This window comes from Anopheles marshallii, chromosome 2 (genome assembly GCF_943734725.1).
Source record: "Anopheles marshallii chromosome 2, idAnoMarsDA_429_01, whole genome shotgun sequence".
NCBI lineage: Eukaryota > Metazoa > Arthropoda > Insecta > Diptera > Culicidae > Anopheles > Anopheles marshallii.
The window spans coordinates 3,637,720-3,660,650 of NC_071326.1; the positions used below are offsets into that span (position 1 = coordinate 3,637,720).

The 22,931-nt window shown below is 45.0% G+C and overlaps 7 protein-coding genes across 7 annotated transcripts in view; 5 read left to right on the forward strand and 2 right to left on the reverse strand.

The window, feature by feature from the left end:
* LOC128709893 (nuclear receptor subfamily 2 group F member 1-B) overlaps window positions 1–1,737 on the forward strand; it is a 70,903-nt gene extending 69,166 nt beyond the window's left edge. Inside the window, exons 4-5 of the mRNA XM_053804930.1 lie at window positions 1,380–1,537; window positions 1,621–1,737. Coding sequence (XP_053660905.1) covers window positions 1,380–1,537; window positions 1,621–1,737 — 275 coding nt within the window. The remainder of the gene's footprint in view (window positions 1–1,379; window positions 1,538–1,620) is intronic.
* A 339-nt stretch (window positions 1,738–2,076) lies between these two features.
* Window positions 2,077–2,745, forward strand: LOC128709534 (putative lysozyme-like protein). Its single transcript, XM_053804539.1, has one exon. The coding sequence runs from the start codon at window positions 2,077–2,079 to the stop codon at window positions 2,743–2,745; it is 669 nt and encodes a 222-aa protein (XP_053660514.1).
* Window positions 2,746–5,462: 2,717 nt separating this feature from the next.
* LOC128709006 (coiled-coil domain-containing protein 134-like) lies at window positions 5,463–6,406 on the forward strand. The gene is made up of 3 exons (XM_053803989.1): window positions 5,463–5,634; window positions 5,790–5,911; window positions 5,984–6,406. The coding sequence occupies exons 1-3, from the start codon at window positions 5,463–5,465 to the stop codon at window positions 6,404–6,406; spliced, it is 717 nt and encodes a 238-aa protein (XP_053659964.1).
* A 123-nt stretch (window positions 6,407–6,529) lies between these two features.
* LOC128706930 (nuclear cap-binding protein subunit 2) lies at window positions 6,530–7,114 on the reverse strand. The gene is made up of 2 exons (XM_053801874.1): window positions 7,043–7,114; window positions 6,530–6,949 (listed from the first exon to the last, which is right to left on the reverse strand). The coding sequence occupies exons 1-2, from the start codon at window positions 7,112–7,114 to the stop codon at window positions 6,530–6,532; spliced, it is 492 nt and encodes a 163-aa protein (XP_053657849.1).
* A 371-nt stretch (window positions 7,115–7,485) lies between these two features.
* On the reverse strand, window positions 7,486–12,694 carry LOC128709538 (meckelin). Its single transcript, XM_053804544.1, has 8 exons — window positions 12,469–12,694; window positions 11,487–12,277; window positions 9,366–9,989; window positions 9,002–9,283; window positions 8,791–8,937; window positions 7,965–8,729; window positions 7,804–7,891; window positions 7,486–7,730 (listed from the first exon to the last, which is right to left on the reverse strand). The coding sequence occupies exons 1-8, from the start codon at window positions 12,692–12,694 to the stop codon at window positions 7,486–7,488; spliced, it is 3,168 nt and encodes a 1,055-aa protein (XP_053660519.1).
* Window positions 12,695–13,601: 907 nt separating this feature from the next.
* On the forward strand, window positions 13,602–15,678 carry LOC128707081 (nicalin-1). Its single transcript, XM_053802028.1, has 4 exons — window positions 13,602–13,770; window positions 13,901–14,088; window positions 14,313–15,119; window positions 15,187–15,678. The coding sequence occupies exons 1-4, from the start codon at window positions 13,602–13,604 to the stop codon at window positions 15,676–15,678; spliced, it is 1,656 nt and encodes a 551-aa protein (XP_053658003.1).
* Window positions 15,679–16,909: 1,231 nt separating this feature from the next.
* LOC128709539 (uncharacterized) lies at window positions 16,910–21,061 on the forward strand. Its single transcript, XM_053804545.1, has 6 exons — window positions 16,910–16,929; window positions 16,998–19,428; window positions 19,477–20,235; window positions 20,323–20,712; window positions 20,802–20,892; window positions 20,982–21,061. Exons 1-6 carry the CDS (start codon window positions 16,910–16,912, stop codon window positions 21,059–21,061), a joined length of 3,771 nt encoding a protein of 1,256 aa, XP_053660520.1.
* Window positions 21,062–22,931: the final 1,870 nt, after the last annotated feature.

The following is a 22,931-nucleotide window of genomic DNA, read 5'->3' on the forward strand; positions in this document are numbered from 1 at the left end:
CAGACGGCGATGAATAAATTTTAATTACCCCATGCGCGCTACTTGATTAGCGCAGTCTCGCTCACACAGGGGCAATGGATCGCTCCACGGGTGCTCTTTCGCCGCGTGCTGGGTTGACAGTTGGCGCACGCGACTTCGTAGTAGTGCCGGCTCGCGGCTGGCGAATGGAATCCGAATCTTCCGTTTATTGGTATTTATGCCTCTGGAACATTAGCGTGCAGCATCGGTTCAATTGACCTACAACCGATGATACTTGGAATCAAGATTGACAATCGGGAAGAGATACTACCTTCCACCTTGGAAACCTCTGATCGGGACCTTAAATTTCGGTTGGGTAAAGCCCACGTCTCCGATTACATTGCAACGTGCTGCTCTGAAGAGTTGACCAAACAGCAGCCCTACAAGCTGGACAATTAGACCATAGCCTCCGCAAGGAACTCCCTTGGAATTCTCCCCCCGCTTCACTATCCCTTCTAGTGGGACGACAACAACCGAAGCAGCCAAACGTGCAGCCAACGAAACAAAAAACCCAACGAACGCAATCCTCTTTTTCGGTCCTAGCCTACTGTGGCACGGTTTGGATGGGTGTATGATGACGCGTCAACGTGTACTGTGATTTATGGGTTCCTTGTTCTTGCGGTTTGTGCAAGATTAAGGCAAGGAATTAAGACAGCCATGACGTTGTCTCGAGTGGATTTTTTCCGCCGAGTTCTCGAGACGGCATTCGTGCGGTGGTGGTGTGTCATTCTCGTTCTCGTGGTAGTACGTTAGCATTTCGTTGCGTTACTCCAGTAGTCGGTAGTGGTAGTAAAGTAATTTATGCCTCTGCTAATGGCACTCGGTATCTTCAGGGTAGTAGGGGGCCCACTTTCCCACACTTGATGTGGGGAAATTTTCATTTCATTCTCTTTTCCTTTAGTTCATTCAGTTTCACACATTAATCGTTTCATTTTTCTTTCTTCCAGCCAGCTCCATTCACTCACCTGTTCTACTCCTTCCTTTTACTTATGCTTTGTGTTTACTAATCTCTATCTTAAGTTTCTTTCCATTATGTATTAGTTCTTCTGCTCGAAATAACCCAAGCTTTAACTCCAACTCCAAACGTCCAGCCCGCACAAGCAAAAATAACACTTGCACACCGCGTTGCACCTTTTGCACCATTAATTGAATTGATTTGTTCTCTTCTAACAATCAGTTAGCACAAACCACGCACAGGGTAAAAGGTGGATATGATTTTCTTCTTATTATTTACTCCCAAATCCTTATCGCACACCCAAAACTCAAATCCCTAGCTTTCCCCTTTGCCCCTGCTACACGGATAGTGTGGAGTTTGGTGAAGTTGTCATTAAAATGGTCATGGTCTGTCCGTTTTCTTGCAGATGCCTGTGGGCTTTCGGACGTGGCACACATCGAGTCGCTGCAGGAAAAGTCCCAGTGCGCGTTGGAGGAGTATTGCCGGTCACAGTATCCCAACCAACCGACCCGTTTCGGCAAGCTACTGTTACGTCTTCCCTCCCTAAGAACTGTGTCTTCACAGGTATGTAAGCTAGCACAACTTGATCCTATGTGCATCATCGTGAGTGATCCGCTCTATGTTAATTCCTACCACTCTACCTGCAGGTTATAGAGCAACTGTTCTTCGTCCGGCTGGTAGGCAAAACGCCTATAGAAACCCTCATCCGTGACATGCTGTTATCGGGCAGTAGTTTCTCCTGGCCCTACCTTCCTTCGATGTGACACACGGCCGTGTGGCGCCAACTGACAACGACATGATCTTCACTGATGATGGGAGGTGCGTCTACTACCGCGGTAGCGGCGGCCACCCTTCAACATCAGCAACAACAACAGCAACAACAGCAACAGCAACAGCAGCAACAACAGCAACATCTGGAAGAGTTGCAACAGCAACAAGCCCATTCGAATCAGCAACTGCAGCAGCAGCAGCAGCAGCAACAACACCATCAGCAGCAACTTGTACACCATCTGCAGGCGCAGCAACAGCTGCACGAACAGCACGATCACCAGCAACAGCAGCTACAACAGCAACAGCAGCAAACCCATCAGCAAACACTCGGCATGGCGCTCGGTCAAACTAGCACCCAGGCTCTGGCCCTATCCCCATCATCCAGCTCGTACTACAGCAGCTGCTGTTCGGATATGGCGGCGGCCGCCCTGTCCTCCCTGATGGCCAGTACCAGCCAGTTCACGCAGTTCCAGAACACGCTCAACTTCGTCAGCGGTGGTGCGATCGTGGCGGGAAATGCGGCCAGCAGCAGCAGTAGCCACCTTAGTACGGGCAGTGCTGCCAGCGTAAGTAGCTCCCGCAGTGGAGCCAGTACCGGTGGTGTGGATACGCACACGTCCAGCACGGGTCACGGTGGTGGAGCGGCCGGAAGTGGTAGTGATAGTACGGCTAGCTGTACTACCACGATGGATGGCAATGAGGGCAATGAGGGCAGTGGTGCCGCCGGTCATGTAAATAGCTTCGACAGTACGCTGGCAGCACTGGCATCTACGGCACAGACGGCTGAGCACGTGGTCGTGGACGAAACGACGGGGCGCAAGATACGATCTTCCCACCCAACGGGTCTGCCGACCATCCTGATGGGGACCGGCCACGTCGCTAGCCTGCATCTCATCGACGACATCGACCGGAGGGGCGCCGACTCGGACAGTAGCAATGGAAAGCAGCTCCGTCACCATGACGACACGAACGTATCCGTCGTGGACGATGAAGCGGCATAAAACGATCACAACCTTCGGTGGACGTTTCCGTTTGCACCGGCAGCTGACTCTACTCTGATTACTTTCGTCGAGTTTTCTTCAGTGATCGTCACTCGTCTACATTGAACGTTCAGACACCCTCGCGGTGCTACTGTACAACGGTATTCTCCAAGAGAATGTTAGCCCAGTGTGCGATGCTAATTAGTTATTTATCTGCGAGCAGTCTCCATTTCGATCTAGTTCTACGTTTACTCGAAGCTCGTGGTACGTTAAATTATGTTTCGTATACTCTAAAAACCACCCAGTGCAATCGATACGGTGAGGAACTGTCACGATCGGGTCACACGCGATCCCGGTGCGGGTTTTCTTTGATTTGTCTGTCAAATGTTTTGGAAAAACAGCTACTAATCGAATTAAATGTGTATGTAATTATGTGTGTGAGTGTGTGTAACAAATTTCTTCTTGCCCGAAGAGAGAAGCAAAAAATGCGCGAGCAACACTGATATTTGCAATATAGAAATAGATTTAACGTAACAAAGAATGTAACACAATAAACAGTGGCATTTCTCATGCGAGCGAAAGGTACATCTGAATGCAAAAGATTTCCATTTTAAGCAGGACTCCCGTCGCATTCTTATCCCGGCAGAGAATCACCCGGAATTAGGTGGTAGGATTTCAAACTTGTCCAAAATAGCTATTTTGTGAATATGCAATTCCGCGTCGAAGGCGCGCTGTGGTCACGGTACCGGGTAGCCGGGAGTCAACCATTACAATACCCACCTCCCCCCGGGAAGAGGAGGAGGCAATCTTACACACTGCAGAAATGTAATCAAAAACTGTTGGCCGTCCATTATGGTTCTCTTCAGTAGTTCCAATCGATGTTTTCCCTCGTTCCTTGCTGTCCTGCTATGTCTATGCGTCCAATTTGTTTTAGCTTCGTTCCCACATGTACATAGGTTTAGTGGCGCTGTCTGGCAGTTGGCTTCCCGTTTTAGTAACCTTTCGTGTTAGAGCTTCGTTCAACATATTATATATGTGGAGTATTATATATGAGGATATGTGTTAAGCAAAGGGAAAACACTTACGCTACGCTGTGTTACGCGGCGGCTAGTGTCGGTAGCAGAATCAAAATAGTTTAGTTAATTTAACTTGTGCATTGGTTTTGTGCGATCGGACCAGGATTTCTTTCTGTCTTGCCCCGAGTTTTTTGTTATTAGTAACCTTATTGCTCTCCTTGTCGGGATGTGGCTGTAACGATGCCACGTCCTACGAGAAACATAGTTCCACTCCGTTTCGGAGCGTAAAGCAAAGCCGATATGATGTTATCGTTTGTGTTTAAATTATATGTTGCATAAGAAACAAATAACATAAAGGGAAAAATGGAAATCAAACCGAGAAGCATTGAACGCATGATCGCTCGCGGAACTGGATGAACAAACTAGTTAAACGAAAGTGACGAAAGTTAAGCGTATTGTATGTGAAGGTCTGGGCAGGAAAGCAGTATCATACTGCAGGCACGGGGAAGGAAAGTGCAGCATACTTTTAAAATGAATAAAACCCACAAACACACAACACGCGCATATGTAATATTTATATACAACCCTTGATTGATTGAGGAACGTGGGAATGTGAACGTGGTATGCTAGAACAAGAAATAAACAAAACAATATGTAAACATGAAACAATACCGGAAAACGGAACCGACTTTTACTGCATGTTCAATATCACAGCACAGACAGTCCAACTCCTTCCATACAATAGCAACACCTTTCTTTGGTTTCGATCGTTATCGTTGGATCACATCGTTTGCGCCCAACAAACTTCCCTGTACACACCCTCTCCATCCTTATGCTTCTCTTTCGGATGGTTTCTTCAAGAAAATGCCACCCACCCATCGGAGAGACGCTTTTGCTGTTGGAACGATTTTCCAATAAAATATCATTAATTATCATTCGATATCATTAATCATTTTGTGGACGTCTTTCAAGACATCGATCCTCGATCCAGCCAGGTTGAAAATGTAAAATATTTGGTCGATCGGATGTGCGGCGCTTTCTTCACGCAATGTCCAGCAACCGGAAGAGGGCTGGACCGTTTTCGAGCATTGATAGTTATCGCTGATGGGTGCTAATCAAACAACATATGACACCGTCCGTTCTGCTTCGTCTGAGAATTGCAACTATTTTTGTGAACAATAATTAATGACTGATTGATCCGAAATGGTGTTACAGTATTATTTGCAGAGAACTTTATCTTTGGCTAAAATTCTGTTGATTTATTAAATTGAAATTATAAAAAAAATATGATTATTATCCATACATTGTACTGCATTCTATCCCTCTCTTTTATGCAGTTAACTTTTCCTAGTCAGGTTTATAAATTATAAATACTGAAGGTTATGAATTTTCGCTAAGGATATGGATTTACTACAAGTTGGTCTAGGAATACTAAAAAAATAAAACTGCTAATTATAACGTTCACTTTGAATGAATTGAAGTTGGTTTCTTTTACGACAGATGGCGCTTCGCATGTGATTTTCAAAAAAAAAAAATCCGCTGTCACGTTGCAGGGTCGTAGGGGGATACCCTTGGTTCTTTGTTTACCTTCTGGTGATTTGAACGCATTTTGAACTTGCAAGTGATAATAAATCCGTGAAACAGCTTTATCAAGCGAAAAATTATTAATTTTGGCAACACAACGGATTAAACAGTAATCAATATTATTCCTTCATAGTAACAATGTCTTCCAAAACACGTTCATCGATGGAGAGTTTGTTTATTCTCTTGTTAACCTCAACCTTCGCCGGGTTATCAGATTTGCGTACAAATACGTTTCCAATTCTCGTCGACGCTAAAGATGTAGAGAAAGTCCCAGAACTTGATCTCTCCAAAATGATCAACGAGAATGTGTGTATCCTTTTCAAAACATAACCCTTTGATCTACGATGAACGTAAGTTCTTTTACAGCCAAAGCGACACGTCAGTGCTTTTCGACCATGCGTTATCTACCCAATTCAGCTTATCGTATAGCAACGATTGGTTTGTCCTTAATGAGCTCAATCAAAGATTCGAAAATATTTGTCCGAAAACGTGAAGAACACAAACTGCTGGTAAATCACCTTCAATCCATCGACGATTATGGGAAACGCTACAAGCTGATGAAAGTAGGAGTTGATGAAATCATTCGAGTAAGTTGTGTAGTTGATTGAATTAATTTATCTCTAAATAAGGGACTGATACATCATGAATACTGCTTGTAGATAATCCGTGAAGAGGGAGGTAAACTGCGTGGGAACCAAATCACATCGGAGTCGGAGTTTCCCAAACTTCAGGAACTGATCAATGCGCTCGCTCTGTTCCTCGAGAACACATGTCTGTTCGGTGAAATTGTGTTACACTTTCCCGATATGTCCTATCGTATACTAAAGAGTGTTTCCGATTGGCGCACTCTAATGACAGACGCGTTGAACTACAGCAAAGCGTTCGTACAGATTCTGGACGACAAATCCATCGAATTGCTCAGCTTGCTCAATCAAGAGATCAATGAAGACCAGCGAACACCAGATTACATCAATCCATACCGGGAAACTGCTCCATCGACCGAATCGTCGAAGGACAAGCAAAAGAAAAAATCCAAACCAAAAAAAGGACCCGCACTGTCACCAGCGAAGACAGAATTATAACGCACAACATTTCCGGTTGTTGAAAAAGATTTCATTCGCTTAAATATACGCTTATGAGAAATTTACATTTATAGATTAGTTATTCTAACACCAGTCGTGTTTCGATGGCGATGGACACGATCTCTATTCGCGCATTGACGGAGCGCCCAGTTGGCCCATCTGTACCATCTTGCCGTAACCACCCCGGCCCAAGTCGTGATCCTGCCGGTATTCGTCGCGCACCTGTCCCCCCGTTTTACCCCGCCCATACTGACGGCCCTCGATGAATCCAGCATCCCAATCGACTCGCACGATTCGATCGTCCAACCGTGTACCGTTGATGTATCGCATCGCACTCTCCGCATCTAACCGTGAGTAATACTCCACAAAGCAAAATCCACAAGGTGTTTTCTTGAATTTATCCAGCCCCATAATGATACGCCGCACGTCTCCACACCGAGAAAAGAGCTCATGTATCTGTTCTTCGGTGGTGTAGAACGATAGGTTACCCACGTACAGTGTGCAGGAAAGTCGCAGAAGTTTTTCCTGTTCGTGGCGCGAGCCCTACAAGTGCAGAATACAATAGCAAACATTTACCCTTATCTCAACCAATTGCTCTCGTTCTGCAATTATCTGCCGAATGGGAATGGAACTTACCTTGAAATGTTGGTCGCGATATTTACTCAACGATACCGATGGTGTATGAACGGACTGGATTTGAGAAGACATTGTTGAATGCTTTTAACTTTTTGGGTAAAATTCACAACGCACCAAACAACGCCGCGAGCGAAACAAAACAAACTCCTCTTGACAGCTTTCCACAGCGGTGGATGACACATCGTGAAATGTCATTTGTAGAAGCAACGCACTCTACATCTCAAAGTGGAAACTAACTGTTCATAAAATTGCCTGCAGAGTGTGAAGAAAACATCGAATCATGAAATGATGGAAATCATCAAAAACGTTGAGTTCTATTACTATCCACACTTATTCAACAATCCGGAGTACTCAAAATAGGAAGAAATGCATGTGCATATTAAAATCGATACTTTATTGAAAAGTCATGAATCTATCATGAAACCTACTCCATCAACACTCCATTATATTAAAAAGCGTTTATCGATCAACGTTTTCTTGGCGAGATTATTCTTCAGCACATAATTCATGATCATCTCGAAACACTTGTAAACGATGCCGATGACGACGATGGCCAGCAGATAATTTCCGGTCAGCAGCACAACGCAACAGAACAGCAACAACTCAACCTGGAAGAAAATGCCCTCATTGCCGTTAAAGAGAATTTGGTCGAACGAATGGCCGTTGTCGATGTAGAAGACTCCTTTGTCTGTTGATGGAAGAAATGGTAAAAAGATGTGCAACGCTTCACAACATATACATAAGCAGACTGTTTAGCTTACTTTCCGTAATGTAGCTCTGGAATTCGCAGTTTAAAATGTTCTCCAGAATGCTGCGCTCTTGAATGATGTAATCAAGATCTTTCAGTGCCTGTTGCAAAGAGGAATGCAAAAAAAGCTTAAAAAGGTTTTCATGGGCATCCAATGCTTTAGCCAAGCCTTACGTGATCAACAAACGCGGCAAAAAAGCGATTCACGTTGTAGTACGTCAGAATCGTCCGTTCGAAATTGTACTCCAGTCGACCTCCGCCAGGGCTGGTAAATACCTCGCTAGTGCTCATCTTGGCACTTCCTATCAGTTGCGGCTGGTTGAGATGTTGGTGCGGTCCCAACGAGGACGAATTTCGGAGCGGTGTAATAAGTTTGTCATAAAACAGACGAAGATTTTTTGGCACCAGAATGGAGTACGTTTGTTGTTCGGATCCCGGCAGCAGGCCCCGATTACCGCAGAGATTATCCTCCTCGCGCTTAAACTGCATTATCATAGAGCACATGTCCGTATCGGAGAAACCGTGCGGTGACCGACCGTGGATGTAATAGCCGTACGATTCCATGCTCAGTATGAACACGGATATGTTCGCTATCGATGCGACATCGATGAACTGTTGGATGGCATTTTCTATAAAGCGATCGTGTATTAAGAAATTGTACAACCGTTGGGCGACATACACGGTCGTGTAGATCAATATTCCAACCGCAATCAGGAGCATCTTGTCTGCCTTGCCGAGCAGCTGATCGTTCCGATGCAGATGCAGATGGAACGCGTTGGAAGCCCAGTTTTCGAATCCCAATATCACAAATGCAAAGGCCAGCGAAATGATGTGCGCAAACATAGAAATTTTGCGCTTAGTCGCCAATTCCTGCCATTCATTCGCGATGAAATAGTTCCGCCATGCAGATACGCTATCGTGCGAGTTGGTGGGTTTGGTCTAAAATGAGGTTTGGAAAATGTACTAAAGCCTTTTCAGAAACATTCCCCTCACCACTCACATTCGTGCTGGACGCAATGGAAGGAGTGTCCAGCTGGTGCAATCGCTGTCCCATGGTGCCGATGTCAAATATCTTTGGACGTTCCCAGTCGATGAAGAAGATGTCCACGTTAGCCATGTAGAAAAAGACGCGCATCAACTTTAAGAGCTGCAGAGTAAAGCAAGAGTATCAGGATCAGTATGTATCTCCCTCACATGATGTCATCTCTCACCTTCAAAGCGAATCCCACGTATATGAACACCTCCACCACGTTCTGAACCTCCAGCGGCAGTAGCAGATGTACCGTGCTTTGTGTTTTATAGGTGAAAAAGGCATGCAGCACAATAATCGCCAACACAATCAAGAACGCCGTACCGAGATACGATCCAAGATAGATGACAAAGTTCCAAAATACCTCCATATCGTAGTACACCTTGTTCTGGCGCAGTTTGTAGCAGTAAGATTGAAATACGCTCATCGAGAACGCCAACAGTACGAATATTGGTAGAAGAATCTGTAAATAAAGATCACATCATACAGGAAAGGCATGATTGACTATGCATGCGACTTACAGGCTAAGTAGGCCAAGTCCTTACCTCCAATAGCGAAGCATAGCTGTACGACTTCGTAAAAGAAACAGTAAACTCAAAGTCAATTGTGTTTGTCGATTGTGCAGAGGATGACATATTGAGCAGTGCGTACTCCATGCGCACTAGCGGTATCGAGATCCGATTCGGATGTTTGCCATGATCTGGATGAAGCTTAAACTCTAGCTCTATCTTCCTTACGTATCGCACGAAGAAAAATTGATTCCTCATATCCATCTCGCCGTATAGTTTCGGCTTGTGTAGCTCATTTAGTCCCGATACAGTGTCTACGAGCAGAAATCGTTTCACCAGTTGCCATCGGTCCGGTTCTGAGTCACTGTTCTGGCTGAAGGCGTTCCCGATCAGTATCGGAACCGAACGCATTAGTCGAACTCTCTGCTCGTAGTAGTTCACATACAGCGACAGAAACTCTACCTCACCGAAGTCCTCTACGAGTCGATGCACGTTCAGTACACACCTGCGGTGATAATTTTGTCCAAACCGTATCCGTTGTTCCTGGCTCACGTCGTACCGTTCGCAAAGATTCAGATCGGCAAAGCGCATTTCGCGAAACTGTCGCAAATGGCCCTGCAAATCGTAGCTCACCAAGGTGAAATTAAGGGTGTTGTTAGGCTGAAACGATGGTAATCAATCAGGAAGCTTTAGTGCGCGCCCTATCGCGTTATTGCACCAGCCTCAGCCCGATGTCTCGGCCAGTAGGTATGTGCAAATAGTTCGTGACGGTTCCGGTGAGGCGACATTTGCATGTTCGTGTTTAGGGATATTAGGGTGCAGGCAAAAAATGAGCTACGACACGTAAGGTACTGAGTGCACTTAAAGGCATACAAGATTACAGCCGAGATTGAACGATGCAGATAAGCTCAGAAACGACAGACTCACACGACTTGCGTGGTGTTCTTGCTTTCCTTTCTTTCCATTATTGATCGGAAGCAACCGTAAGTAGCAACCGTTTTGGGAGGCATAAGGAAAGTTTAAATATAATTTCTCTTGCATTTTAAAAATTTAGGACGTCCTTTGCGCCGAACGTCAAACATTGATTGACACATCCGGTACAAGCAATCAAGTACGCCTGCTACAACGGCGAGTTTATAGGCAAATGCAACACCCACCACCCCAGCAAACAAATCTAAGCAACCAATGTCAAATATTTGCTCCTAGTAACCGCCATAACCCATCAACAGTTTTACTACACGGGCCATTTTGCCGTACAACAGCGCGATGGGCTCCGATTACTGTAACGCTCGGCTGTCTTTTTTCTTGGGTGATTGAAGTATCCACATTGTCATACCTTATGTATGGGACACATGTGATTCGATTAAATATTGAAGTGGATCAGTTCATGGTGACCTTCGTTGGTGGTAAAAACATTTACCCACCATTGAAACAACATTGTCTGGCCACACGGAATCACGCACTGCTATTAGGTTGCACTTGACCGATAATCCATTAAAATGATCGCATGAAAATGGTTGAAAATTACTGAGGTAACATTAAATGATTCACTTCCTATCATCTGCATGTTAATACGAGTGAAGTAGAGCTGTGCTTCTAAACAATAATCCCAACAAGTGGGTCAGTACGGGCCTAAAGTTTCTTAACCCCCGGCGCAAAAATTGTGTTAATCCTGTTTTTCAGGACATGCTCCACTCTATAAATTTTCTTCACGACCCGGTTCCACAAAAGAAGTCTCGTTTTCCACCCTTTTCTGGGCTGGGTCTTGTTTTGACCCACTTCAAACGCCAATCGGCTTGAAACAGGAGTTGAGAGAGGGTGCTAGCGTTAAAATTAATCGTAGCGCATACATTATCGCCCGCAACACTTTTTCTTTCGCTAATGAGTAGCATGAGTTCGTCCCCAAAACTTATGTCGGTGGCAGTGTTGTCCGATGTCCGCTTTATGTTTAGGTCCACGCGAAAGGTCACGCAACCGACGCGAGTCACATAACATGCTCAGGAAAAGATTATTAAAAGCACTATTGATCGTGCTTGTTTTTAGTTCTTCCGAACCGGAAATGGTGGAGCTGTTTTTTTCTACTTTCCCCCATTTTGCAAAAGAGTGTTTGTGCCGGAAAAGTAATGGCCAACCGTAAAAATAGGTACAGCAATTTACCTGGTTTGTAGCATCGCTATCGTAGCTGTAGTCCAGATATTTCTCCAGTAACTCGCTGACGTACTTTCCACGCCGGTAAAACAATCCCGGTCGGACGACATCAGGTCCCAGCTTGGGCAAGGATCCTCCAACACCACCTGCTCCATCACCGGTCAGATAGCTCTGGCTGGCACTAATGACGCTGGGCACACTACCAGCACTCCCTGCCCCGTTAGCACCCAGTGCGGCCAGGTCATACGTTTGATAAGTGTAGAAAATGGCACACGGTGAGTGCCGCTCCAGGTTGTACAAGCTAAGGACGCACAGATTCGCCAACTGCTGACAATGTTGCACGCTTCGCATCACATGACAGAACACTATTAAGTACTTCACATTTTTGTACACGTTCACATTCTGCCGGTTCTGGTGCAGGAACCGATTCAAGCTAAAGGCTGGAAAGTGCTGTACGTCGCGTAGCAGTGACAGCGGTATGCAAAAATTATGAGCACCGCGCGGATCACCGGGCCATCCGTCGTGCTCGATGTACAGCACGTTGGCCTTTAGGTCACACTCACAAACCGAACGTTCACTGCCGGGCGGAAAGGTACGGCGCCGTTGGTATACGCTTCTGGTGGATTTCGTCGTATTGACGATGCCTACTTGGATCGTCTTGCAGTAGTTGACCGTATCGAACCGTTCGCCGGTAGGAAACTGGGCAAAGAAGTCACTCACGTTTTGGCAAACTGGCCGCTGAAGGACACTGTCATGGTCACGAATTGCCACCGCTTGTTCGTTGCACGTGCAGGATAGTTCTGGAAGATGGGCGGAAAAGGAGGTTGAATTTCTATTCTCTTTCTGCATGCATATAAATGCTTCCTTTTGTAGAATGAACTTTGGAATGGTGCAGTGCTCGGGAGGATTTTTACGATATTTGTTTAATCGATACTAGGTCGCTTAGTTCAAAATTTTAAACCGCTTGCTGAAAGTTCCCGAGCATACTTACTGTCTTTAGCGGGGATCAGGTGCAATCCATCATCACACAGACTACACTTGAAGGCAAATAGGTCGTAGTACTCGTTCGACCGACAGTCGTCGGGCGTGGCGTACAATTGCACATCATTCGAGTTGTAAAAGTCGGCATTAGCCAGGACGACAATATCACTAGCCGTGAGTGTTAGCAACAGAAGCACATTTCCGATCATTGAGCATCTACAAATAGACAAATCCATCTTGCAAAGGCGTTCGGGGCGTTCTTCTATTTTGCATTGTCCGACCCCTACACTTCACGAACACTTTCACTTTTACCAGTATCGCTAAGGTTGGTCCAAACAGTTCGAGAGCGGAACAGCGGAGCGTATTGACCCGCAGAAACTTAGTGCTAGACTGCATCGTACCAGGCAACTGGAAGGACTTTCCAGGTGTAAATGTAAACATGGAAACATTTGTTTAGTAGGCATCACCTAGGTAACGGACGTGGTGTACATACACAATTACGGGCACAACCACAAGCAAACGCACGGCTGCACCAGATGAAGCTATGGTATTACACGTGGTTTGATTCGGTTTTTCCTTAAGAATAATTTTACATTTTATTGGAATATGAAACACAGGAAAAAAAACCTCATCGATGCTCTTGTGAATTCTTCGTTCCCAAAAATATTAATTATATCACAGTTGCCAAGTGCCTTACATTAGTTTTCAAATCTCAGGGCTCGATTTTGTTGTGAAGTTTGCTAATATAAATTTAATCATTATCATTAAACGTTTTTTTCTGCACGGGACGATGTTTTGCTTTTTGGAACGGCCAATTTGAAATGAAGTCGATGATCACGGCTGTCATAGCACGGCTGTCATCCTGTTGACGTTTTGGTTCCCCGTTTCATTTTTTCCCCATTCCAATCGGTTTTCATTTGTATGGCCAATTTATACTTCAGTTCTCCTCTTGGCACGGGGTTTCTTTCGAACTTTCTTCACTGAAAACGCAAAACAACCGGCCGCATTTGACTTCCAACGTTTTCTGCGAGCGCAGGTTTCTGCTGTGCCGTTCTGTTTCGTTTGCCACCCGATTCTAATTAGTGCCGAATATAGTTTTCTTTCCCGGAGGTGACCGCGCAAGAGTTACGACACTGAGGAAAGATGTTCGAAGAAGCGGATAACTTTGCGGATCTGTTCCGCGGTGGACTGCCGTACTATCTGCTGATCACGCTTCCAATTCTGATAATTTGCTCGTCTAATCCGGTGCTGGCTGCGAGCGAGTTTGGTGTCCAGCGGATGTCACAGTACGATGTTCACGGTGCCGCTTACGGTATGTGGGCATTCTCCCTATTTCGGTGATATTTCCCGGTTGAGGTTAAGGGAGTAAGGGAAATAGTGGATAAATATTTGATTAAAGGTTTAGCTGTTAATCATGTGCATGTGTGCTTTTTTTGTTCCAGGTTGTCGCGCGTCGGCGTTGAATCTGGAAGCCAAATCCCTGTACACCTGGCAGACTTCCCGGCATTGTGTATTGACCCGGTTGCAGGATATGACTATCGACCATTTTCGAGAAATCCGCGCCAAGGCTGGTGGTCTTGTGGTTCTGCTACCGGAAGATATCGCCGCACTGAGCTTGGAGGACAAGCAGGTAAATATCGTACTACACTGAACTTTATTATCGTTCTTTAAGAAAATCCACCAGAAAATAAACCAATTAGCAGTGTACTGGAAGCACTTTCACTTTGTGCACTAATTCAATTACAGAACGCTTATATGTATTTTTTTTTTCCTAGAGAACGGCCAGGCCGTATAACTAACGCTTATATTTAGTAGCTTACATACTGATTTACCGATACGATTTTCCATTCACAGCACATTCACCTGCTGGAGCAAGCGATGATGGTGCAAGATGTCCCCATTCCGGTGTACTTTTCCAAGCACGATGCCAAACTAAACAATATCATTGACGAAGTAACGCGTACTACCGTGCGCAATCCAAAGCAGAGCACTCAGAACCGTGAATCCGCTTTCAGCGAAATATTCGGTTCAATATCCGCCAACGGGTACCAGATCGTGGTATCCGGTGCTTCTCATACTGCCAACAAACAGTCGAAGATACCGATCATTCAGGGTGAGCTGGCGCCGATGAAGCCTAGCAAAACGCTGGATGGCGATAACAAGCTACCGCTAATCATTGTAACGGCGCATCTCGACACGTTCGGGCTGACAAACTCCCGGCAAAGCAATGTAGATGTGGCCGTGCTGTTGACGCTAGTTGAACTTTTTAGTAAGCTACATGCGAGCATCCCAAAATATCGGCTCATATTTCTGGTGTCAGAATCGGGCCTGTTGCTCAACTTCCAGGGCATGAAGAAGTGGCTCGATTCCAACTTAGACGAAAATGTGCAGATACAACATGCGGAATTCGTCGTCTGTCTCGACACGATCGGCAAACTGTTGGCGAACGAAAACATCTACATGCATGTATCCAAACCACCGAAGGAGGGTACCTCGATGAACGGCTTCTACAAGACGCTTCGGACCGTGGCCCAGCGGTATGGAAATGTAAGCGTTGAGGGAGTGCACAAAAAGATCAATCTGGCAGACACGCTGCTGGCTTGGGAACACGAACGATTTAGTATGAAGCGTATGCCAGCATTTACCCTGTCGAATGTGAAGGTTAGTAGTGAATTTCTTCGAATATCTGTGCAGTTGTGTTGACAAGCTTCCCTTCGGTTTCTTTCAGAGCCATAAAGACCCAATGCGAAACACCATCTTCGACGATGACACAGTGGAGGAGCAGTTGGATGCACTGGAACGGAATGTAAAAATTATTGCCGAAGCACTTGCAAGTCACATCTACAACGTACCCGCCGAAGACGGTGCGGCTGGAGAAATATTCACCGGCTCCATGGCAATCAGTCGGGAACAAATTAAGCCCTTTCTGCACATTCGCTCGACGCAACAGAACAACGATCTGAAGTACGCGTTCGAAAAGTACCTACGCAATGTAAAGGTAACGTACGAGAAGCCGGATGCTCGCGAACCCGATTTTATGCTGTACGACGATCGCGATGCCCTGCTAAACATTTACAACGTAAAGCCGGCCGTATTCGATCTGTTCCTTACCTTCATGATTGCTGCCTACCTAACGGCGGTCTACTTTGCCATCTTCCACTTCCCGAGACTGTACGGTGCGGTGTGCCGCATGACGGTAGCTAAAACCAAAGTAAACTAAAAGCGAGGACGATGATTAATGGGCGCCGTTAGCATTAGTGAAAAGCGTGTAGCATGTAGACTACATTGTTTTATTTCCGTTTTCACTCCTGTTGAAACTCAATTGCATCAGCATTTCGTATCGAACCGTTCATTTAGGAGAGTGAAAGTATCATTTTATTTGTTTCACCCAACACTCTTCCCATTCAGTGCAATGTCATTCATCATTTCGTTTGGCGCTGACTGCATATGTAATCATTGCACGGTTTGTTACCCAGTACTACGCTAGTCGGTAGAACGTTGAGTACATCAAAATCTGTTTTGTGGATAAGTTTGCATTTTTCTGTCTGTCCCGTTGCGTGTTTCGTTCGAACTAAGCTCATCTCTTTGTACCGAGGATTAGCTTAGAACCCACACAAAAATGCGAAAACCGAGCAATGAAAATAAATCCATCTAATTGCCAATATTCTGTGCGTTTGGACTGTAATCTAAGGATATTTTAATGCAAACATGGAATTTGTTTTGTCGATACATGTTCTCCAAATGCAATCTCATGAGAATTTCCATTGTGATTGTATAGCGTGGCAGAGTTAAACAAGTTATTTAATTAATTCCTAATGATGAAATAAAAATTCAACTCGAAATGCATTGCAAAAATCGGCCATGATGGCGTTTGAAATATTTCACGGCCGCGTGTATACCCCCTAGTTGAACCGAATGTTGTCATTGCGATAGGCTTAAATGATTAGCATGATTAGGGACTCTCGAGGGTTAATTTAAAATAAATAGCTGTAAAAATTTACCCAACATTGAAGGTAAATGTCAATCCCACAAATATTGCATTCATTGCTCGTTTTTAAAAAATTAGAAAACTGCTTTTCGTTTTCGATCAACCGTACTAGCCGCGTTTGACATTTGCTACCCCACTCATGTCAGTTTGCATTTTCGTAACGACAATTTCGTATCGACAATGAACACAGAAAGCAAAGCAACGCCAAACGTTTGGTTCGCTTGTGTTTATTCCAGTGAAGTGAGAAAAGAACGGGCGCGATTTGAAGAGATCCTTTTTTAATGGCTTAAAAACAAGCGCCTAGCGTTCGTAACTGCGGGAAAACGTGCACAAAGCCAAATACGGACGAAATAATAGTGCATTATTTCAGCAAACGATACCGAAACCGGAAGAGCTGCCTTGCGAGAGGTAGCGTTTGTTTGGGACAACTTCTGCTACGAGTTCATAAAAACCAACAGACACCATGGCTACTGATGTTAACGAGTAAGTACATTTAACGTATATCATTATTTTCTAGATTGCTTTGTTAATTGGCATCATTTCACAACTAGTCGTCCTATGTTTAGGATATCCGATGTGGAGGAACTGATACGCCAAACTGGGATGGATAGTTCGGATACTGCAGAGAAAATAGTGGATTATTTTAAGAACAAACGAGCAGCATTACAAAGTAGAGCTCGCCTCTATGACGGTTCGGACAATTCCATCAACTTTAGATTGGAAAACTTGCAACCGGTTCAATTACCACAGACAAACAGCAACCTTCCGAGAGAATCCTCACCGGTGCCCAGTTCGAATGTTACAGAAGCGGCCAGCATTGTACTGGTCAAACCGCTTTCTGAACTGTCTGTGTCTGTGAACAGAGTGCCATCGTTTATGAGTCCCGGTGGTGTGGCGGCCACTTCGGCAGCACACATTCCTCGAAAGCCACCAACAAACATCATAACTAGTCCTACCGGTAGAAGCACGGTTCATGTAAGCCCGATAGTATCAATTCCCAATGCACACAGCGCTAGGACAAACCTTCAAAAACAACTCCTATTGCAGCAATATAAACGAAAAAATCAAATGAAATGCGAAGCTATTCGAAATGCCTCTCAACTGGCATCGAGCACACCGATTGCAGGTAAATCCTCGGAGCAAAGGGGCAATAACTTGCTGGACATCAGAGAAACTATCTCTCCTATCCACGAAGACCAAGGATATGGTACACCACAACGGGCACTGCGGTCGCCAAATGTGGAACGGGACGGTGTGGATTCAGGAACGTCCAATACGAATGCTCGTTCCATAAATACTCCGGTTCCAGCTACTCAGGATGTGCCCGATGGAATGGACCAAGACTATCGTGAAAACACTCCTCCGCAGGATGATAATCCCGCAGTTGTTATACCGGAAACGCCAAGCCCTGTTCGCCGTTCCCCTCGAGTCACGAGCACACCATTGAGTGGTTTATCGTTACAAAATCGTCCACACGCTGCAGTCGCCGGCCAAGGTAGGCCGATCGAGAGAGATGTACGAACCCCTTGCAGGAGCATCCTAAAGAATTCGGATAAAAGCTTTTCTTCAAGAAATCGTGTGAGTTTTTCGGAGAAATTGGTTGCAGTTCGTTCGATGACACCAGCTCCCTCGTCGGATGATTCACAGGTTACGTCGGACGAAAGCGAAGAGCAGGATAGGGAACAGGGCGAACCGAGAAGGAAAAAGTTATCTATGAGTAGATCGCAACGATCGAATGATATTCTGATGCTGCAAAAGTCTCGGTTTATGATGAATATGGCGAAGGAACAGATACCGTCAAAAGCTTCTAGATCGCCTGATAAGGCTATTAAGCCGGTCAAAAATAGCAAGGACAATCAATCAAACAAAGGCAATTCTTCGAGAGAACCTTCGCCACACTGCGAAGCCGAGACAAGTGTTCGGAATGATAAACGAAACGTTCAACATTCTCGAAGGATGTTTGGAAACAGTCGATCAGACGCAATTGAATGCATGGAAGAACCTTCACCAGAGTCGTCGGGTGCAATCAAAAGAAGCAATAATCGTGATCGTACTAATAGTAACGCAATTAATATGATTATGGAAGATTGGGAAGAAACAGTCTCAAAAACCGTGCATAATCAGAATGGGAACCGTAGTCCACTGGTAGCGAATCGAACAATCAATAAATCGCTTGCGATCACTAACATCGATACTCCGCGCACGGTTATGATGGATATTTTCGACCCACCTTCAGCATTTTGCGATGAAAGCCAGCAAGGTGATGACATGGACTGCTCGAGAAACGACCTTATCGCGGAATTGAATTCGGACGCACCGGGATTAGATCGGTCGGATCCATCGCGCAAGTCGAAACAAAACAGCATCGCCCGGCAAGGCTCGATTGATATAAAGGAACCCGGCGTTGCACCGAATCCTGAGGGTTCGATGGTGCCTACATGTGTATCACAAAGAAGTATGGCACGGGCAGAGCGTATAGTGAGTTTAAACTCACCGCACGATCATATCCCGTTGAATATGATAGAGGCAGTCGATATGATCCACAGTCGTGTGAATTCCGACATAATTGCAAGCGAGCCGGAAAATGATCGGCGGATCACTCTTAACATACCAACGAAGCGTCGCACCACCAAATTGAAGTTGGACACCGACACAGAAGAGTACATCAAAACTATCGAAGCGGTTTATTCGCAAGACAAGGTAAACAACAAATCCCGTAGAAATCGACGTAAGCTGTTCGCGCAGGAAGTGTCCGATGGACAGGATAGTAATTGTGATGAGCCGCAACCGTTGCCATCAACGCAAGATGTAGCTGAAACACAAGATGATTATGTGATAAAACCGTTGTCGGTTGTTGTGCAGCGCTTATCGGCTACCACCTTAAGCAAGGCTACAAAATCAACCCGAACACAACGGAATGCAGAACTAGGAAATGCAGAAAAGGATCACGATGAACAAAGCAATAAGGACGTCCAATCTCCTATCGCAGAACAACAAAACGTACAATTCGAAATTCCGGTCGAACCTTACATTAAAGAAAAACAAAATCAAGAGCAGAACGAAATTGAAGATCGCTCGAAGTTCGCCAATAGGAAAACGCCACCAGTTGGCGGTTCGCCTAGTTGGGAAGATCGCCGAAGTGCGGAAGTTGAAAAGACTGCAAAACAAAATTCGAAACACCAAGAAGGAAAGACCAAAACGAAACGTACATATCGGAAGAAGGGCCTCGATGAGTCAAGTTTATTGATGGATAAATATTGGAAGAATTTGTCGAACGAAATTCGGCACCAAATAGACAGTGATGCTCCCCGCAGAAGCCACCGTAACAGACGGCTGGCTGCAGAAGTGCTGCGTAACAATCCGGACATTTCTTGTCATACTGAACCACGGTACGTGATGCCCACGATACGAGATGTACTAAAGTATTGTCAATTATCAAACATCACAGTGGCCAACACTAAGAAAAAGAGCAAAACTTCCAAAGCGGCTAAGGCGAAAATAGACATGAAAAGCCAGAAAGACGTCCCTCCAACGACATCCAGCGAGGAAAGAAAAGAATTAGGGAACGGTACTAAACGGGGTAGGGGCAGACCCTCAAAAAAAAACCAACTTCAGAAGGATACGTTTGATAGTGATGGATTTCGCATACCGCCCGTTCCATCCAATGGGCAACCCGGAACATCGAGCTTCAAAGCGACAGATCATCCGACGGAAACGAATTGTTCGTCCAATTCGGGGCATCAGCAGGGTGTATCTATCGATTCGGGGCTCTCATCTGCGGCAATGTTGGTATGTATGCTGCTGCACCGATCGTACAGCTTGGTATAGATGTAAAAGTTATGTTTACACTGTTTTCTTCTGCTCCAAACCATCCAGAGCGACGATGTAACAGAAACACCACAGCTAGTGCAACCTTCATCTTCGAAGATGACTTCTAAACCGATTAAAAAACCGGTTCCACATCCCCCCGAAGCGCCGCCGTGTTCGTCTGCTTCACCATCGCCCACTGAAATAATGGCGGAAAAGCGCAAAACCCTCGATTGGATGATGATGCTGATGGAAAAACGGGAGAATTCACCGGTGTCGGTTTTACCGGTTGTTCAAATCCAAGGCTTTACCCATCTGTCGCTGGAGCACCTGACATTCGAAGAACGGGACGGCATCGAGTATTCGTTCTACGTCTATTCAAATGGTGACAATTTCGGCTTTTTACGATTTCCGCCCGCAGCGGAAAAGAAATCCACACGTACAAAGCGTTGTTCACTGGTAAGCCACGGATCGGATCGAAAATAGCTCAAAACGAACGACCGAACGGAAAATGATGTTTTATTTGAATTTTTTTTTTTGTTTTGTAGAAATTTCTCATTCTTAGTGGGTCGTTAAAATTCATCATCAACGACATTGTGGTAAATGCTGTGGGGGGTGACTTTTTGATGATACCAACCAGTAAGTACCAATCGTCCCATATTGACAAGCATATAAAAATGTATTAATATTGTTTTTTTGTTATTAATTACTTTTTCTCTATGCCGCAGATACATCTTACCGCATTGTTAATGGACCAGAAACGACGCTCATGTTTATGATTAAAACAAGTGTTTCGACTAATACATAGCATGAAACCGGTGGCTGAAAAAATGGCGTTTGTTTTTTTTCTATTTTATCGATAATTTTGTTAATGAGTTATAGAAAAGTGTCGTAAGGTAATCGTAAGAAGTCCTATCACCTACGGAGAGATTGCTGGCTGGTGATGGATTAGGGCTGTTAGGCGCTAGTGTTACGTTGATTAGCAAAACAAAAAAGCTTCGGACATACTCTATGAATGTAACTATCTTCACTCGTTACAAAATAAGCGTCCGCTTTATTTAGCTTGTATTATGGAGATAAATGTTTCAGTTTTTTAAGTTTTCTCTCTCTCTCTCTCTCCCGCGTTTAATGCTGAAAATTTAATAAACTGCATTACGTGAAATATTCACTTGAGAAAAGCCGTTAATATTTGTTATCAAAATACTTTATCATCATCAGATTTGTGGGCTCAAAGCATGTTTACCAGTGGATCGATTAAATCAAACATAGCTTTAACAACAACAAAAAAACGTCGCACGTGCTCAACCGGTACAACTGTCTATTAATGTAGGCCATCGCACCGTCGACCGACGTACGCACAATGCCACCTGCTACTCATCAAATTCCCTTAGACGCACCACTAAACGAAACGAATGCTGGAATGGTGAAAATGGTGGAAATGCTGCCACCTTACATAATGTCTGCATGTCAGGTTAGACACGTGTGGCGTACCGTTTGCCGTCGTACCGCTGGCGCACCCGCGTTGACCCACTTTTTCTTCTCTCCCTCTGAGAGAGCTGTTGATTTCCGTTCGTTTTGTTGTTTGTTTTTCTTCCGGCGCCCACGCGCTCGTTTGGGGTTCGTTCCTTTAGTGCGCGTCTGGCAGTTTGGTGGTTGGACATGGTTTGGGGTTGGATGGAGCAATACCAACAAACACGCACGGCGCAAAGAACGTCACACTGGGTAGATTTATCCTTTGAGGGAAATATGGATTATGCTTGAAGATGTTAGTGTTTGATGAAACAAAACATTTACCAACTATAGTTCGGTTCATACTTATGGGACACTTAAATGAAAATAACGTGATAAATCAAACGGTATGGAAGTATTACACACATTGCAATATTATAGGCCGGCAGTGCGCTGCTTTGATCGGGTTTTTTCGAGTATTAAAACGACTTGTCACGAGTTTATTAAGGCATGATCACGTGGTTAGCAGCAGAAAGTACTGAAAGACTGTCAGTGCACATCGGCACATCGGTAGCAACCTGTAACATTACACCTATTCCGCCTTTCCTAACGTAAAACTCATCCCCGCAGCCCATGTGCCCGACGCATTATGGATGGCTTTCGTAGGGTTGGGTCGGTTGCCGGGATCATTAGTGTCGGATGTCTTCGTCCAGGACAGTTTAGTAACCGGCGTGCCATTGGATCCCTCCAGGCAGTCGCGTGGCATTAACGGTGCAAAAAAGGGGTCGCTCGAGGAACGAACGTACCAGCGTACCTGATACTGGCCACCGGCAATGTGTCGAAATGTGAGCAAGTTCCCGACAAAAGCCTGCCGTTACACGTGCTTTTCTGCACGGTGCTGCTGTACTGCTTCTGAGTTGTTGTTTTCTTTTTCGCGATTATACTAAGGAACCCTACAAAAGACTAGCAAATCTCATGTTACAAGTAGGTGTACTGTATGGAACCGAATAATTCCGGCATCGTATCGGCAATAGCGTATTGTCGGTACGAGCGTTTAATGAGTTACGCAAGTGAGGTGCTCAAAAAAGACCGACAAAGCTAAATTTTTTCTGTTGTTGCCGAATGAAAAAAAAAACATAATTGAGCAACGGTAGTTACGGTTTTTAAGTTCTTAAATCTACTAGTGGTACGAGCCAGAGAGAGGATGATCACGATCATCATTTCTATTT